Below are 19819 nucleotides of genomic sequence, written 5' to 3' on the forward strand. Positions count from 1 at the left end.
CAAAAATAATATATCCATGAGAAAATGCTTACAGTATACATTACAGGGAATTCATGTTTTGAGAGCAGAGAAATTAACTTAATGGCCAGATTTGAATAGCAGAATTGATTGTACTAAAATGTAGTAGATGTTACAGCCAGCCAACTCACACATAAATCATCCACAAGTATAGTCAATCTGGGAAATTGTCTTACAAAATGCAAAACTGGTGGCACCGAATTCAATGGCAAATTATTGAAGCATCAGCAATGATCTGTGGGGCATCTGTTTGCTTCTGAAGTTTATTATACATGTGAGTGTATGTGAATTGATGTGTAGTAAGAGAGGACACATATTCCCTGAGAATCCATAATGGAGACATGACAAAACACTCTCATGGTTGGTATCAGGTCCGTTCTATTTGCAATGAAGTATTTTAGCCAGGTTTCGCACATACATTTTCTCATGTGCAAATGTGGTGTTTTTATGACCACTTAATACCCACAGAGTGGGTATTCCTCAATAAGATGATTCCTATAGTTCCTTCCCTTGCAGGTTCTCACTATGTCACCTTTCCCTTGGTGTTATTTGAAATCACATATTCAGAGCACAATGATTCCGCATTGTGTAGTGTAATTTGGCTGCCTACATCTATTTTCAAAATGTAGAATCAGAAAGAGGGAGACCTGAATCCATTTTACTACACAATGAATCTGGGTATGTCAGAGTTGGCAACTTTAATTTTGAAGCATTTGTTATGTCTTCATTGTTAAGTATAATTCCAACATTAAATGAGAAAATCCCAATTTTATAATACAATGGTCTTTATTCACAGATAATATTAAAATATGCATTTGCCTTATTTCAGATAAGGATTAAGTGATTTCCTGCTGTTTTCAGAATCAAATGCTGATCTTTCTTCTATCTCTTCAGCAATCCCTCTCCAAATTCTGTTTTAGGAATACGCAGAAACTCCACCACCAGCAGACTTTTTACCACTTTTCCCTCAATCTGACAGACCTTCAGCACAACTAGCTTACACTTATAAAGCTTTTCTACGTGTATTGCAAATATGCTTTAGAAACAAAGCTACAAACTGTGTTTCTGAAATGGGTGCTTTGTTAATTGCACAGAGAAGGCAATTCAAAGCAAAGCAATATGAAATGGCAAAGATGTTCTCTTAGGACTGGAGATGCAAGAGGCTTGGGTCTACTGCTGCCTGTTGAACAGATTTCTTGCATAACAATTGGCAAGGCTGTAATAATACTTCTGCAATACTGGGCTATCTTAAATTTTCACATGTATTTTGTTAAATATCTGTGACTTTTTTAGGAATATTTGATTTTCATAGACTCAAAAGTTGTGAGGGACCTTTGGAAGGTTCCATTAGAAGCAGGAACAATTTGGTCAAGTTTGTCATGGCCTTTGCCAAACTGAAAAGCTGAAGATTTTACATCCTCTGTGAGGCTTTGATGAAATATCTGACCAGATCCCTGGACAAAAATTTTCTTTCATCTAAATGGGATTTTTCATCCTGCAACTTGTGTCCATTGGATCTTGTCCTTCATCTGAGAAGGGTTTGTGTTTGTCTTTTCTATAACCAACCAGTAGGTAGTTGAAGACAACAATAAGATTACCCTTCATCCTTTTCCTCTTAAGGCTGAACAAACACAGTTCTCTTAGCCTGTTGTCATATGTCGTGGTGTCTGAAAATACTAATAATATTAGTGGCCCTAAACTGAAATTGTTCTGCTAGGTTTATGTATCTCATACGGGGGACCCTAAAGCTGGAAACAGCAGTCCATATGCAGACCTAGACGTGCAGAACACAGAGAATAGTAATTTCCCAATTTCCCTAACATTAAAACATGATTTTTTTTTTAATTCACTGTTTATTCATTTATTTTTAAAATACGGACCAGATGCCAAATACAGGCAGTATTTTTGTACTGAGTACTATTGAGAATAGTGTAAAAACAATTCCTGAAAAGGTCTGTTTTTCTTTTGATAATTAAATGAAATTTTCAGAGGTAAAATTGATACCTACTTCATTATCCCGATCCTTCTCCAGGAAGTGACGGGCAACGTGACTGGGTAAAATATTCCGTAGCATATTTTCATTGTGCTCCCTTAACTCCTTCATTTCATTGATTTCTTCTTTTGCTTGAACACGCCAGAGAAAATCCAGCCTTGCTGTATATTCAAGCTGTAATTTCCGAAAGAAAAGAAGTGCAAAAATAAAACCCAACAAGATAAGAGTAGCTGTTGTATTGTCATCCTGGAAGGCTGCTCTTGCCATGTAATTTCTTCAACATTGCTGAAGATCTTTGACTCAGAAAGAATTTGATTTCATTGCCAGAAAGAATATCCTTTATTTGCCTTGTGTATTGTGGGTTTCTCAGAGAAATATTGGGACTAACAATATTTGTCATTACTGTTATGGTTAGTGACTAGAAATTTTCAGAAAGTTATTTTCCTTTTAAACACCTTTCTATTATTTAAATAAAAACATAATGGTATCAGACAGGAGATTAGTAATTAGAAGATATTTGTATGGAATAAATATGTTCTCCTTTTCATATATATATATATATATATATATATATATATATAATGAACAGGGTTTCATGAGGAAATAACATATATGATCCCAAATACTTTTCAAAGTAACATGTTTTACTTCTTAGAGATGAGCATCTTTGAGCAAAACTAAATCCAAAAGTCCAACACAGTGTCAAGGAGGACTTTCAAGTCTGTGGCACCAAAATGAGATATTTCTGTTGTGGGGACATGCACTTGTATGTCTTTTAATTTTTTAAAAAGATAGTGAAAGATATGCTATTGGCATTTCCTTGAATACTCATTCCTTGTTGTACTGGGGATCCAGGGTCTGCACAGTAAGAATTTCAAACACGAACAGTGGCAGTGCCTGATACTGTCTAACCAAATTAGATGACTTTCAGTGCTGCACGTACGTAGAACAAAACTAATATTCCTGAACAGCACAGTTTATATATGAATATATATATATATATTTGTTGCATATTTATACATGTATATTTGTATATATAAAAATGGCAGCTGTCTGCTAGCTGGAGAACATGCAGAAACATCACATTTTTTGCCTGAGGGGCACATGGACAAGACCACAACTGCCAGAACTTTTGAGTTCATGGCACTGAAGGAGAGCTTTCAGATTTGAAGGCAGGTGATACTCTAGCTTGCACAAAGCCTGTACAAAAGCTGATTTATTAAGCTTCAACCTGATGGAAATATATCTCTCTCTGATGCAAACTGAAAGAGAAATATTTTTGAGACTTGAGATGCTTTAAACAGAGATAATAATCAAATACTCAGAAGAGGGTTGTATAGCATCAGTAAATAAATGCATTTTCTAATTGGGAGAGACATCAAATGGATTGCCAACAGGTGCTGGGATAAGGACACGGCTCTGATATAACTCGCATACCAAGGGGAAGCCTGCAGTGGGCGGGAATAACTAAGACAGGGTTCAGGCATTGGCTAGTGACTCATCTGGTCCATGTTTTTCACTGTTAGCAGTGACCAATGGCAGTTTTGAAGAATATACAAAAACATCTTGCAAGGGGGCTTGCAGTTTGGCTGTACTAGAGGAAGCTTTTCTTCCTAAAAACTAAAAATGAGTCTTTTAGTAGTAATTTTAGTAGTGATTTACATTCTCTCTAAATGCTATTGCCACCTTTAAAAACAGTCTCCTCTAATTTTCATATTTTGATGTTCCATCTTGTGATTGTTAATCTAACTGACTCCCCTACCCTCCTCCCCCCTCCTCCCAATAAATAAATAAATAATGTGTCAGAAAAATAAATATATGTTTAAGGCATTTTTTTCTGACATTTGTAGTTTCCTTTTCTTTCGCCTTGCTTTTGTGCTAAAAGAGAGAGCCCATACAAGATCATATCTGACTTTTATCTCTACCAGCTGACTGTGAAGGTAACATTGACTATAATTTTGCAAGAAGACCTTAAAGTATTTTACAGATTGGCTTGGAGCAGGAGCTGCTAGTGGATTCTAAGTTCTTTGATGCTTCAGATATCTAAAACCACTACAGTGAAAGGTTTTCAAAAGGCTGCAATGTATTTTTTGGGGGTATTTTTTTTCACATCTTTAAACCTAACTCAGAATAGCAACAGTTTATATTTATATTTTAGATAATTTCATTCTGGTTATTTATAATCTTATTGTAGCAGAAAATATTTTTCTTGTATCTTCACTGGTTGAGATGACACTGATAGTTCAGAGGTAAAAGGATGTCATATATATGAGGTTTGAAAATAGTTTTAGGAAGATGTTCTGCTAAGTTCTGATACTTGCTAAAACTAACAAAATTATAGTGTAGAGTTTTGGGTTTAGAAATATGAGAACAGAACAGAAATAAAAATATATGACTGTAACTGTCTGATCTTGAAATGTTCAAGTTTTCTTGTTCTGCCATATATCCCCCATATGCACTCTTAATTTCAATACTGTGTGAAGAGAATAGAACAGGTGTATTACACAGCAAGCCTAGCATTTCCTATGTCCTGTATTTCTAAACAACCCAATCTTTCTCCAGACAATTGCCATATGCAAGGAAAGGACAAGGTATGGATCAGTGTTTGAGAGACAGAATATTTTTTCATTTAAGAATGAGAAAGGAAAGGGTTTACATAACAAAAGGGCACATTCAACCACTGAAAATTGCCTAACTTCAAATAAAAAAAGCAAAGAGCCTTTACTCACTAATTTAAAATCTGTGCATAGAAAGATTAATGAAGAGACCTGTAGCATAATATCAGAATTAGATATGTATTTTCCTCTCTTCTTCTCTTTCAACTGTAACAAACTCCTCTTCCTATTTCCTCATTCTTCCTTGTTTTCCCAAGCATAAAGAAGGTTAAGGGGGTCATGTTTTTTGCAGATAGATTGCTTTGTAGGAATGTCAGTTCTTCCTCCCTTCCCACAAGGCTTTGGAGAGCAAAGCTATATCTCTTACATTTAGAGTTTATTGTGTACAAAGCAGTCTCTGCCTGCCCTGTCAAAGTCAAGTTGTCATTTGCACGAAAGATCTCCAGAAGCGGAAGAGCAACTGGTCAACATTTGCCTACATGAGAACCCATCTGCAACCCAAAAGAAACCAGAGATGGTCTTTGTCCTTTGCTTCATAAGGTCTAATTGGAGTAGAGGGAGGAGAAGGACTGAGCCTTCTGTGGGCAGTTTTATTCCTTCTGCATTTGTTAATTTTTTATTTTTATTTTTTATTTTTTTTTCAAAACCATGGTGGTAGGTTGCACTCAGGTTTAATAGGTTACTTATTTTTGTGTCTTTTCACAAGAGATGCATTTCCAAGAGAGAAGACTGTATGTGATATTGTATTTTGATAAGATTTTGAAAGATGTTATATGTTATATTTAACTCATTAAAATGTTAAAGTGGTATATAAACACATTTTAAGTACAGAATGTGCAACGTCAAAATTGTCCACAATACTTCTTTAATGAACATTTTTTCAACTTTGGCTTGCAGAAATACTGTTGTAAAATGTGTACTACTCATCTTAAGAATATGTTTCTAGATGAAATTTGCTTTCTAATGAGGAATTATTCTATTTGGCTTGATGTCATAAATCAGTGATAGAACTATATATAATTACGGGTTTAGCACAAGAGAATGTCTCTATTTCTTGGTTGAAATACACGTAAGATTTTAAGACACTGACTTTGATTAGACATACTCACAGAACCTTTTCTTGATAAGAATCTAATTTAAAAGTATATCTGCAAATATAGGGATTAACTTTAAATCACACTGGATAAAGAATAGCAGAGAATGAGCTGTTCGGAAATTAAATACCCATGAGCTTGATTTTACAAAAGTAATCTCTTTTGCAAAAACACCTAGAATGAGGCATATCTTGAGTGATTCTAATTCTGCAGTTTTTAAGAAGTAAAGCTGTGCTGGAGGACAGCTTTATCAGATTTAATGAATTCTCCATCAGTTCAAACAATTGAAGAGGCTTTTTTAATGTGCTCTGGATTATTATAATTCTTTTTATAATTTATAATTCTTTTAATATATATATCATAGTTTGTATTTTTACAGATACTTTTATGTTAACTTTATAAAAGTAAATAAAACAGTGCAAGAAAATGTTCTCAGGCACTGTTTTTGGATTTTGTTAAACTGATAGATTAGCCCTATGAATCATTTGGGAGAACGTACAGAGGTAAGCACACATTAGGGACCATTTCCAAGGGCAGTTTGGGTATATCCACTCTGTTTTATGGGACAAGGAAGATTAACAGACTGGAAAAAGGCTGTGTTGTGCCAATAGGCCTCCAGGCTGGAGAACAGTTTCAAATACCCTCAATCAGTTTTTCATAAAATACAAATGTGTACACTCAGATTTTGATCCTGAAGAGCATTACTTGGGATTCTGTCTTAATTCTTACTCTGTCTTAATCAGTGTTTCTTTCTAAATGCTTACTCTTGCTTTAGGAGATTGCCAACCCTTAGATTTGTATCTGCTTATGCTAAGAATTTCCTAGCCTTCTCTTATTGCCTCACTCCAGTTAGGATCTACAAATGCTGGTATTAATCAGCCTAATCCTCTTCAGGGGAAAATCTTTAAGCAAGTTGAACATGCAGGACCATGTCTAAGGGCAATTGTCATTGATGCTTCCTTTTGAAGTAGTAGTTCTGTTCGTCTTTATGTGAACAGAAACTGCCTGAAGTCAGCATGCTTGATATGTAGTGCCATAGAAATTGTCAATGAGAAGCACTGCAAAGAAAACACCCTGCTTTAGATGTATTTTAGTGAATGTATTGGTTGATTATTATTTTGATACAGTAGTTTCTTGATTCCTCAAGTATCATCCTCATCTAAGTCCTTGCTATGGTCTAGGTGAAGGCATTCCTGGAAGTGGTCCATGACCCAAAGTCAGTGTTGGTGCTTAGACTTCTATAACCTAAAATTTTCCTCAGTTCCTCAAGTGCAGTGTTTTTCTTCTATCAACATACTAAGTCATTTCAAGGGATTTTTATTATTTACTGATTTGTTATTCCCTTTCTTCATTTTGGTTTTATGCCTGCTCAAATACACTGAAGTAGTCAGATAACACTAGAATTGCAAAAATACCTAAGATAAACAAAATCCTATTTGTTCCTTCAACCTCTATCAACAACTACAATATAACTTGTCTATTGCTGAATATAATATTGCACATGTTCTTTAAGAATGCTAGGCAGTGTCAGATGTAGGCTTTCTTTAATCAGATTCTGCATATGGCTTATTAAATTGTTAAAGGTCATATGCTCAAGTGGATAAAAAAGCAGTTGGTATTTTGAAAGTAATTATTGTCACATCCTGCAATTGCAAGTGATATAGGGAATGGTTGAGGCAAATGTTTGCATTACCTGTTGACCATGATAAAATACAGCTAAAAGGAACATTGCCATCAGTAGTAAAGATGCCTCCTTTGTACCCAGGAAGTCTGTTCTGGAAAAATAAAATAAAATACAGTTATTGATTTGTCAGTGCTTGTTATAATCATGCAAAAATTTCATTCTGTAATTCCCTAGTACTTTTTCTTGTTCATTAAAAAGTCTCCTGCATTTGAACATTTAACTTAGAAATAATTAGTTCAAGAGGACAGGAGTGTAATTAGAGTGCTTGCTGTTTGGAAACAAATGTATTAAATAAATAAATTGTAGCCTACAGTAAGTACACAGAAGGTGATGATCTTTCTCTTTCAAATGTGATATGTAAGCTGTGTGCCAGTCATTCCACTTTCCTGGGAGCTTTATAAACAACAATGAACACAACAGCCCTTGCCATGTATAGGAGGTGGTATCTGCATAGGGAAAGGTTTAGGCTGGATCTAGTAAAGGGAAACTTCCAGAGTGTGACAGTAAAAGTCCAACAAAAGGGACTTGAGATAAGAAATGGACCCCAAGGCAGTTGCTGAAATTTAAATATACTTATATTGATTTTACTGAGACACAAAGAGGAGAGCATAGAATTCTTTGCCTATGACAGGAAATAAAGGAAATGTTTGTAGATAGTAGGGAAACAAAGAAGATGAATTAAGAAAGTGTTTTCTCCTGAATGGAATCAGAGATGCTGTGTGTGGAGCAATGGAGAAAGTGTGATGAAATATGGTGAAAAGAGCCCAGAACAGTTTAAGTAGATTTCAGATACAAAGAGGAATTACAATTATGTGAAAAGATGTCAAAACTGAAAAAGCAATTATCTCTACAATGTCAGGGGGTTGTAGAGAGGCATGTTTCTCAGGGGGGAAAGACATGAATGGAGAGGTTGGGGAATTGGTAGGGCCAATTTATAATGAAACAAAAAGGAGAGGGAACAAAATTTGGAGCTGAATGGAAACAGTGCAACCTTAAGTAATGCACAGCCCAAACCCTGAATCCATTTATGTAATTTTGAAAGAAAGATATATGATTCTTGCCAGAGGACTCCCAAGACAACTAGACAACACAGAAAGGTGGACCTTGACAAGACTAAACCAAATAGAAACTTTCTTGGGAGTGAGGTAACTGAACTGACCTTGTCTGTCTGATGAAGAATTTAAATACTTTGAATTCAAGTGTTTTCCCATTTTGCAGTTGTATGAAATATGGCCTCCCCAGGATTCTGGAAGGACTCTGATACACTGGCTGAGGGCAGCAACCTCAAAGGTAATAGTTACAAATGCCTCTATTACTGGATATTGTAGTAATGTAGTTATAGCCCCAAATATATAAGACAGATGAGTTTTGTATTAAGTTGTAAAACCTTTTATTCAACTATTTAGTATAGCTAAGAAAACAGGGAAGCTTCTGAAAACAGGGCCTTGAACCTTGTGCTCTCTAATGTGAAGGTGAAACTCAAGTCCGTTTCCTGAGTGTGGAGCATCTGAGCTGAGATGAGTCCAGTTCTCCTGGACTGTTGGTTGCTCTGAAGTATATTCCTGGGTGTTTTACTCTGTGGTAAAGTCCCTGTAGAGTTTTATTTCCATGTGCAATAGAAACTGTTCTGAATCTGAAGATTTTCACACAAGCATAAATTTTCTTTGCTGTGCTTAGTTAGTGGAAAAAAAAATATGATCATGACATCATCAGACAATGACCATGATATCTACTTCTAGTTAATGCTCTTGGTCAGAGTATTATTTCCTTCCTGCCATTTGTTTTATTTGCTGGGCTCTGTCATGAATATACTATGTGTTATATGATTAGATAATAAGAGCATAACTAGGATTAGAAAAAGGAATTGCATCTCAAGCCATTAGTATTTTGGTACTGTAGGAAGCTAGTAAGGAAAGATATTTGTGCAAAGCCTTATTGTGTGTAAAGACATGGCTGTTGTGAGAACTACTTGCAGTGCAAATGGATGCTTTTCTATGCTTTTGCAGCTCTTCAGTTACAGGTTTTGCTGGCATGCACTTAAATAAAGCACAAGCAGCAGTACAAGCTGGTCGAGTACTACAGATTAAAGATGTATTTTTCTGAATGAGCTAAATCACTGCTACTCTAGGTTCAGAGTTATTTAACACTTGGAGAAGCTCTAGCTGCAAATCGTGGTGGATCTTCTGTCCTCCCACTGGCTCTTCAGCTCCTCTTTCTAACAGGAGAGTCTACAAAATGAGATCATCCCTGTATTCCTTATATCTTTAGCAACTGTATGCTATATTTTGAGATTTATATGGGTAAAACCCTGCCCCTAAAACATCAACTGTTTACTCTTGTTTTCTTAATTGGAGGCAAAAGTTTAAATCAGTACTTCTGGAGTATTTAGGACTAGAAACAAGTGGTGTATATGCACTATAACATATTTTTGGCAACATGGATGGACTATGGGAGACTTAAGAGATAATCCCTTCTCAATATTTACTTTTCCTCATGAAATGAGTACTTAAATAAAAAGGTCTGAGAAAAAAAATCAATCACATTAGAAATCTTGCTAGATTAGTCAATGCCTCTTGTAACCAACCCTATTCTTTACTTTATGTCATCCAACATGTATATTCTCTGGTAAGACTTGACCTTTTACCTTGTTAAAAAGCAGTTCCTAAAGAAAGCTGTGAACACTTACTCTCCATTGTGGTTAAAGTTGTCATATTGCAGAAAAAGTGAAGCATAGATGGTCTCAGTCAGCAGAGAATAGATCGCAATCATGATGAGAAGTACTGCCAGTTTTAGGACAGAGTTGAGACGAAGAAAGACTGCACAAGTCACCATTGCCAGCACACCAGTGAAGACAAAATACTGAAGAGAAAACAGCAGTCAATTACTTTTAGTGCTTAGTGATTATACATTCACTTCGTTGATATTTGCATAAATGATCCAGTGACCAGAAGTATCAAAAACTATTGGTCTCGAATTTGGTGCTCTTGTAAGTCTTAGCGTACAGGTTACTATAGAAACAAAGCGCTCATATAGAATGTTTAATTAAAACTTCTCTTGTTTTGCATGACACCTCCATATTAGCAGAAATCGTCTTTTGCACCTTTGTTGCATTTTCGTAGTATTAGAATGGAAAGGGCATCCTGTATAATGAAAAGAAGAAAGTGAGAAATGCTCTATGTAGTAGCTGGCTAATGAAAAGTCAACAGTGGGAATCACTTCTATTCCTTTGGTCCTAAACTTCCACAGGAGTCACATTAATTAGGACAGGAGAATCATATTCCTGATTTATCCTTTTCCCATGCTACCTGAAGAGAGGATAAAACCATAGGTTTGGGTGTTTATTACAATCATTTTCTAATGATTTCAGACTTCATTTTCTAATCTCATCATTGTCTCATTTTTCTCAAAGATCAGTCATCTGTTAAATGCAAACCATGAAGCTATAGAAAAACAATCATGGCCATAAGCTATTCAGATTTGAAATAGCAACATAAACACACATGGTCCACATGTAGCTTAAATTAACTCGTATCATACAGGCTTAGGAGAGACTGCAGCATTCAGTTTTCTGACTGCACTTTTTTCTTTAGTATAGTTCCTCTGGGAAAGTGTGCACCTTTGCAATTTGTGGTAATATCATGACACTGCCATATGTTGCATATGACATTCTAAGCAACATGCACATGACCAATCCATTGAATTTGCTATCAGATTGCTCATCACAGAGAGGAAATTTTTGTTTGTTTCAAATGGAAATTTAAAATAACTTTTTTTTTTTTTTTTTTAAATTGTGTTTATTTATTTATTGATAAAAAATATTAGTCTCTTCCATTAGCTTCCTATGAATTAAGCAGTATGTTTTATTGAGTTGGTGCATTGGATCATTGCTGGATGTGTTTTCAATTATTTTTAAATACACAAGAGAGGTAGCAAAAGTTAAAAATTTGGGCAAATGAGATTCTGCTGCTTACAGAAAGGAAGCTGGAGGACTTAGTTTGGTAAAGCATTTAATAATGACTTGTCACTGATTTCATGCATGAACAAGGATATTACTAGCCAGAGAGGGTTTCCATTTTTCTTAATGACTTTTATTGAAAAAAAAAAAAATCTTTTATTGTACTAAAATGCAAGTCTTGTCACATCTCAGTGTCTCATGTCTACTCACATTTCAGCTGTCTGCTGAATGCTGTCTGCATATATACAGGCTGAACAGCAAGGACAATAAAAATCTTTATATCCTAAGATTTTTAGGTTGAGATTCTGGTTGTAATGTTCTATTAGGCCATAAGATTGATTCATTCTGTAACCCATTTCTACTTCTTCTGCCAGTCTATTGATAGATGACAAAGTTCAGCTTCACAGTCCTATTAAGGCACCTGACTCCACCACCACTATTTTAGTGGTCATAGATTTTAGTTAGTAGTCGCCATATAACTGCTGTAGAGCTGTGCCTCAGATTCAAAAGTATCCTCAGAAATACCTCAGGATAGGAACAGATGTCTGCAAAAGATGCAGATGAACTGTTGAACGTCTGGTTCTTCAGGGGCACTGGTTTGTCAAAATCACACCATAGCTGTGAATAAAGGAAAGAAGGAAAAAAATAAATAAATCAGGGCTACATTGTGTGCTAGTGACTACGTGCTTGTGTGGCTGTCTGGCTGGGTTCAAGGGTGGAATTGGTTGACCTGCTCCTCTCCATACTAGCTTCCTAACTGCCATCAAGGGCTAAATGGACAGCATGAAGACAGAAAAGTGGGAATTAAAAGGAAAGGGGAAAACTATTCACACTACAGGCATTTAGCATCTGGGTAGCCTTCCTATTCAATCCTATTCCTAAAGGTGAAAGATGAGCTCCTCCAGGAGTTTCAGAAGACTGACATTGGACTCTTAAGAACTATCAAGTGATAATGTCTATATTTTACTATGAATTATAGACAACATAATTATATTGTGAGCATAAAATCAAACTGTATGTGTACACTTGCTTGAAGACAGGTTTTTCCTGCCATGTTGTTATGGATGGAGTTATCCTTGTAGGAGTGGGAAAAAAGCCCATGACATCATCCATGTGTCAAAGAATAACATGGTCCCAGAATTGTAAGTGAGACATCTAGAATGTAAGGGAATGAAAAATGGTTCGTGATACAATGTTTTTGAGAATACTATCTAGGAGAATTTCAGAAAATACAACATTTTACTGTTATGACCCGCATTATTTTAATAGTATTTCAGACTGGCTGTATTAAATATAAATACGACATCAGTGTTGAATCGTAATATATCATGGTCTTAGAACATAGGAAAAAAATATCATGAATGTTTTCATGTTTTGACAGTCAAAGCAGATGGAGTTTCCCATCACATATATTAATCCAATCTGGATGTTTATACTAGGTCATTTCATCAACCTGGTATGTACAAACTAGTTCCCTTGTCCCTCTTTCTAACAGTTAGATAGTTTGTTTAATGAAGCCCAATTGATTAACATTAAATTGTAATTAATTTTGAGCTTGGAACTCTCTTGTTTATTCTTTCAGCAACTCAGCCATCTCTGAAGTGCAGCAACATTTTCTAGGTTTTCTGTACAGTCTTGCATGACAACGGATAAAGATAACTTCTGCAAACTCATGAGGTGTATAGCACCTCTCTACAAGGCAGAGTGCCATCTCTGGGTGCCTCTAAATAATATTCAGGATAATAATCTTTTTTTTTTTTTTTTTTTCCTAATGTTTTAATGATAAGAATGTAGTTGATATAGAGAATCATATATGCCCATCTGATGAAAACAAAAAATTTTGTTAGAATGTATCTGAGCCTTACTTCCCTCCAGCTGGCTGAATTTGAACTCAGTGTATGCGCATAGCTGCAAGGCTGACCTTGCATTACCTACTCTTAAGTCCACATTGGTCCCTACAGTGTTGCAGTCCACCATATGGAAACAAGTGGTTGCTTCATAGAAATCACCTGTTTAGTGGTCTGCAGGAAGTAGATAAAGTATTATTAAGGCAGGTTTCATTTTCATATAAATTAATTATATATTGTATAAATGCTATGGTTTCTTGTAGAGGTCAGGTCCCAGTGCCTCAAATCACTACAATTCTGAATATAAGACAATAAATGTAACTATTTCTTGCCTTATAGAAGCCCACTGGCATAAGAGTAAAACCAATTACGTTTCTTAAGACTATTTTTGGATTAGCCATCACACATGATTACAGTGGTCACAATCTTCAAAAATAATCCGCAACAAACCATGAAGAAAATCTTGTTATCATAATATCGATAGAAATTTGGGTTTGGTTGCCTTGTTCCAAGAGCAGGATTCATTATACCAAAATCTTTCCTGACAGATATTTGTCAAACACGGTTTAAAAACCTCTACATTATACAACACACCTTAGTGATCTATACTATAATGTAGCACTGTCCTTATCTTTAGGAAATTTTCAGCCCTATTGAACTTCCTGTCATCGACCGTATTTGTATTTTCTCAGTGGTGACATTCTTCTTTCTCCAAATGACTCTCCTATCAGTGACAGTGTGGTATCACAAATAAACCAAGACACATGTTCAGTTCTAGCATATTGGTAACCTGTACTGTTATAGTTGCTATTATTTCTATTGTCATTAAATGCTTTCTTGGTCTAATCTTAAGGTAATAAATATCTATGAAGAACAAAATTCAGATGAAAAAGCACAGCTGCATCCATACCCAAAAGGTTCCTTAGAAGAAGTAGGTGTGATAAAAATGTTATTTTTTAATCTATCAGTGAGATATTTACTGTCTTCTTGACTCAGGTTTCAATACCTGCCAGGTTGTCTGATACTATTATCTGCCTAATTCATGCAAAGCTGTCTCTTATTTCTAATGACATTTGGATAATCAGGGCTTTATTGTATTTGCACCTGTGTTACTCCTTTACATGGTAAAAATGGCATGTCAGCCAGGCTGACAGTATTCAGTTAGCAATAATTTTATCCAAGCACAGTTGTGAAACAAAATTTGGTATATGCCTTTTCTCACAGATATGCTGATAAAATTTGGTCTAGATTTGTTATACCTGGGACTTAGTGGAGACATGTACTTTAGGAGACCAGTCAGACCACATTCCTAGTGTGGATAGTTGTCCTGGTTTCAGTTAGGACAGAGTTAATTTTCTTACTAGTAGCTGGTAGAATGCTATGTTTTGGCTTAGGATGAGAAGAGTGCTGATAATGACCCGATGTTTTAATTGCTGCAGAGCAATGCTTACACCAAGCCAAGGATGTCTCAGCTTCTTGCTCTGTCCTGACAACGGGCAGGCTGGGGGTGCAGCAAGAGCTGGGAGGGGACAGACCCAGGACAGCTGACCCAAACTAGCCAAAGGGGTATTCCATACCATCTGCTAAACAATATATAGGGGTGGCTAGCTGGGGGAGGGGGACTGGACTGCTCGGGGTTAGGCTGGGCATCGGTCAGCGGGTGGTGAGCAATTGCATTGTGCATCACTTGTTTGTACACATTATTAGTAGTAGTACTATTATCATCATTGTTGTTATTATTATTATTGTTATTATTATTAATTTTATTATTATTTTCCTGTCTTAATAAACTGTCTTTATCTCAACTCATGGGCTTTACTTTCCCATTTCTCTCCCCTATCCCAGAGAGGGAGGGGGGAGGGTGAGCGAACAGCTGTGTGGTGTTTAGCTGCTGGCCGGGTTAAACCATGACAATAGTGGAGAGAGGAAAATATCGTTATTGGGACCAGTATGATTAAAAGACATCTTTGGGGATACCTGTTTTTCTGCACTGACTATAAAGGAAGCTGAGAGTGACCATGACCATAGCTTGATACTTCAGCTAAAGTGAATCTGGACTGAAAGGAGTTGTTAAAACCCCTTTAGGCTTGTAAACTTTTCTCCTATGCTGAGGTTACTGGCCCAACTTCACCTGCTCTATCCTTTCCCTATAGGTATTTTCTGGTTTTGTTCACTCTTCATATTTTTTAGTAATCTAATTAATAGAACTGTGAGATGAGGAATTTAATACCTATAAGCACTATGGACTAACGGTCTTTAAGAAAGTATATCAGAATGTCAGAAAATTGTGAATCATTCTCAAACCGTGGATATATTGAACAGAAAATGGCAGAAGGGTTTTAAAAATAGATGATCCTTATGAAGGAGAAATAATTACATATTTCAGAAAAACATAGTTTAAACAACAGTCTGAATTTCCTGAAGCTGTGGTACTTTGCCTTTTATATTTAAATGATATCTGGCTTATAAACACATTAGTTAGCAAGTCCTTTAGCAAGCTTAATAATTCATAAATCATATTTTCCTGTATAATAGACCTTGGTTCCCTATGAAGCTTACAATATTTATGATGGCTCCAAGAAAATTAATCAGAATAGATGCAAATATAATGACATTCCTGGCCAAGTAGGTCTCATTAATCCAGCAGCAAGTTTTCCGGAGCATTAAGGGTAAACATTTGTAATCCTCTGCTGTGGTGATTAGCACAAGAGCGGAGTGCAGCATAATCAGAATAGAAAATTGAATGACCATTGGTATCACCCTGGGAAGAAAAATAAGAAAACCCAACATTAAACCACATCACAATACCACTGCTAATAAAAATAAATGTGCAAACAGTTGGCTTCAGGAAAAATCAGTTTTCATAAATCTGAGACAATTACTCCAGGAAAAAAGGAAAAAAAAAAAAAAAAAAAAAAGAGAGAGAGAGAGAGAGAGGCAGAGACATGTTCCATAGATCTGTTACTGTTTCACTTGTTTTCTTGTTGAGAAACTGCTGTTGAAGAAATAAGCCAGGGAAATTGCTGCCATTGCCTCTGTCTGTCTATCTAGGGTCCACCTGTGTATGAAATGCTTCCCTACCCCAGTAGGCTAGTTTTCTGTGGGCAGTTTGGAAGAGTGATATTTTGTATACTGCACAACACAGGTGTCTTAAAATTATACTATATTTTCGGTCTCAAACTATAAACTCAGAAATGACCATTAAAACAATGTAGCCTGATTTCTGGCATGTCAGAATATGGTAATTACAGAAATGCAAGATTTTCCTAATTTTAATTAATAGTGGGTCAACTGTGGTTAAGAATGTCATCGATTTCAAAACAAACGAACAAACTGATCTACTGTTTTTATGAAAGACATTCAAAAGATAAATCAGATGAAAATATGCTCTGAGGTCCAAACATTTTAAAATAAAACATGTCCTTTGTCATACTCTAAAAACTTCATTTGTGTGAATGTGATCCTTATCCAAGTATTGTTAAATGTGTACATTGAATAGACAATTAAATTCCTTTGAGTAAACCATTAAAACCAGAATTTCTTCTCATCAATCTTTCATTATATTTTTCTAAATTTGTTCCTTTTTTCTTGCTTAAATCTGGGACATGAAGTCAATCAAGTAACTGACATGCCTGAGAAATGTGGTAAATTGTTTTAATTCACTGAGAACAAAGCACTCAGCATTTCATAAATCAAGTTTATTGTCCCTGTTTCTGCCAGTTATTGTCCTTTCAGATCTCTTTTCCCAAAGATTTTTATTTCAATTAAACCTATGCAAATTAAAAGTAACTCCACTGCTCCACTCTGGAATGTTCAACAGAACATTCCGGAGAGACTTCTGCAATTCCAGGTGTCTAAGTGTAGGTGAGATGTACATAGGTGAGATGTACTCTGTTTCTTAAACCCTCTGTAACAGTAAGTTTTATCTTCAGATTCAGGTTTGACTACACATCCACTATTCCTCATCTTGTTGAGTAAGGTATAACACTACCCCTATGCTTGGGCCTTATTGCAAGACAAATTTAAGGGTGCAGTGAAAATATCACTACAGCTTTTCTATCCTAGTTTGTCAGTATGTTTAGATCAGCCATATCCACTCCCTGAATCCAAGTAGGCTATATTTCAACTTACCTGGAATTGTCCTCAATTTCAGGCTATTCAGATTTGGATTTAGCAGAGCAAATTCTGAACTGGATCTAAGCTATGGCTTATATGTGTAGGAGTCCAGAAAAAAATAATAGCTCAATAGATAATAAAGAGAAAAGGTGTTATATACATAAGATTATAGTGTTTTTGTTTTGTTTGTTTGTTTGTTTGTTTTTTGTAGTACCAAATTACAAAACATTTTGAAATAATATATGAAAAATACCAAAATGGAAGCTCTGTTCCCTAATGAACTGAAATAAAATGGTTTACACATTAATGTCCCTTGAGCTTCCATGTGGTAATATTAGTTTTGAAACTCTTCTCATGATGTACTAGCAGTACACAATGTTATCTTACATTTGTTTCAGCATTTCACTCTTACAAGTCTTTGCAAAAGTTTGTATGTGATGAACACAGAACACAGTGAAGCTTCCCAGAAATGTTCCATTCCTTCGGCAAGCTTATTCAGAATTTTGAAGGAAAGAACAATGTAGCCAGAGAAAACAAATTGTATTTGGGAAGAGAGAATAATGAAGAAAAAAAGACTGGAACAGAAACCACAGATTTCATCCTGTAGAACTGAAAGTTTCGTCACAAGAATCTCAAGATTCACTGAAAGTCCCAATGACACCAAGCAGGCTATGTGACAATGCTTTGAGAACAGCTTCTGTCTGTGAAAATACACAGAAGGCCACTGATGGTTACTGTAAGAGCAAAATATGTTCATGGATACACTCAGGATATTCTTATGAATGGAGTACAGGAAAAAGGAGATATGTGTGAAATCAACAGTCCTGGAGATAGAAGCCTTTTCTTCATGGAACTGATAGTTCATGGACACAAAATATTCTAGTTTTTCTCTCACTACTATATAGAGAGGCAAGAAATAGTACAGTTTCCATGAAAGAAGACTATACTGTGAAACAAACAAACAAACAACATTAATATGTTTAAGAGACAGCAATGTAGTCAAGGAAGAGACAATAAAGCCAGGAAAAAGCTGCACAATAGTCATGGAGAACTACAAGAGAGTCAAGAGAGCTCATTAAGAGAGCTATGTAGTTTAGAATATTCATCTCACTGCATAGCGGTCTCATATTTATTCAGCTGAAAGGCACCTTGAGGTCCACTGACTGACTTGTTCTCCAGTGGTTATATTTTGAACCTAGGGCATGGACTCTGGGTTTCAAAAGTTATGTGAAATAAACTCTTTTGGCTTCCTACACTACTACAATATTTTGCAGTAGCTAAATGACTGAGATCCTTTTTGGAACTGAGAGTTTCTATTAATGACTCAGATGTGGATAGACAGCCTATTCATGCATATGTGTCCAATACAGCAGACCTAAGCTGACCCAGCTTTAAATGAAACCAAAATAAAGCTTTCAAAAAGATTGAGGTCAAGACTCAAGATGTCAAAGCTGAGGACACAAAACATGAGTTCTTATTTTGGACTGTCACACTACACATTTAAGACCAAATGTTATTGTATTATGATACAATACAGGGAGCAGCTAGGGACCTAAGACTGAGATATCAATCCAAAATGCAACGCTACCTGCCTAGGCACCTGAGAAACCATGGCTTTGTATTTGTTTATAATAAATATGTAGGGAACAAGAATTCTTCTGTTGTAGCTATTCTGTTAGATATTGATGTGTTTGTCTTATCCAAGTCTGCTTATGATAAAAACAAAACTAAACTGTGCACACCTAAGAAGTCCCAGAGAATCAGCCCAGTATCTGTGTAAAGATTATATTGGCAGCATGCTGATAGGATCAAGTGCAGCCAAAGATATAACAGAGGTTATAAGAAAAGGAACAAGACATAATATGTTTCTGTCTAAGAACTTCTCTCAGAAGTGCATGGGATAGATTCCCTTTTCATTGAAGAAGCAATTTAAGGACAAGCGATTTTTATTTTTTTTTTTCCAGGGGTCCCCTAATGTCAGTTTGAAATGAGCTTTTTGCCTTTCCTCTTCCTTTCACAGTCGTAAATCAAGAGTTGTGGAGCCAGAAGGAAAATTTATGTAAGACAAAGGATGCAGATGTTTTAAATAAATAACTTGAAAACTATTTTGCTCCCCTCAGAAGAATAACCCAGTGAAAAACTGTCAGAAATAAGAGTAGCACAGAAGTCTGCTCTAGTATGACCTGTTACCCATGTGAGCATATAGAAAGTTTATTGCAGGAGAAGAATCAAACTCCCAAGCCTTTCAGATGTAAAAGATGAATCACTGCAAAGTTGGCAATGTAACTTAATGGCTTCATAGAAGATAATTACAATAGAAATATGGCATTAATTTATGTCACTTAGAGTAATGACCCAATGTTTCAAAGCATGAAAGCTACTGCAAAGATTCTTAAATTCTGTGAGGTACCTATCCTGTCAGGGGAAAGTATGAATGAATCCAGTATTTATCGCGCAGGAGACATATATAAACTGAAATAAAATTCTGCAACTCCCC

The 19819-nt window shown here is 35.8% G+C and overlaps 1 protein-coding gene across 1 annotated transcript in view; it reads right to left on the reverse strand.

Moving 5' to 3' along the window:
- ADCY8 (adenylate cyclase 8) overlaps positions 1-19819 on the reverse strand; it is a 123281-nt gene that overhangs the window by 12215 nt on the left and 91247 nt on the right. The window contains exons 10-14 of the mRNA XM_082755464.1: positions 15766-15967; positions 11885-11977; positions 10091-10263; positions 7414-7495; positions 2027-2185 (exon numbers count right to left, since the gene is read on the reverse strand). Of these exons, the coding sequence (XP_082611590.1) occupies positions 2027-2185; positions 7414-7495; positions 10091-10263; positions 11885-11977; positions 15766-15967 (709 nt within the window). The remainder of the gene's footprint in view (positions 1-2026; positions 2186-7413; positions 7496-10090; positions 10264-11884; positions 11978-15765; positions 15968-19819) is intronic.

Source organism: Aythya marila (assembly GCF_965140915.1).
Source record: "Aythya marila genome assembly, chromosome: 2".
Classification (NCBI taxonomy): Eukaryota; Metazoa; Chordata; class Aves; order Anseriformes; family Anatidae; genus Aythya; species Aythya marila.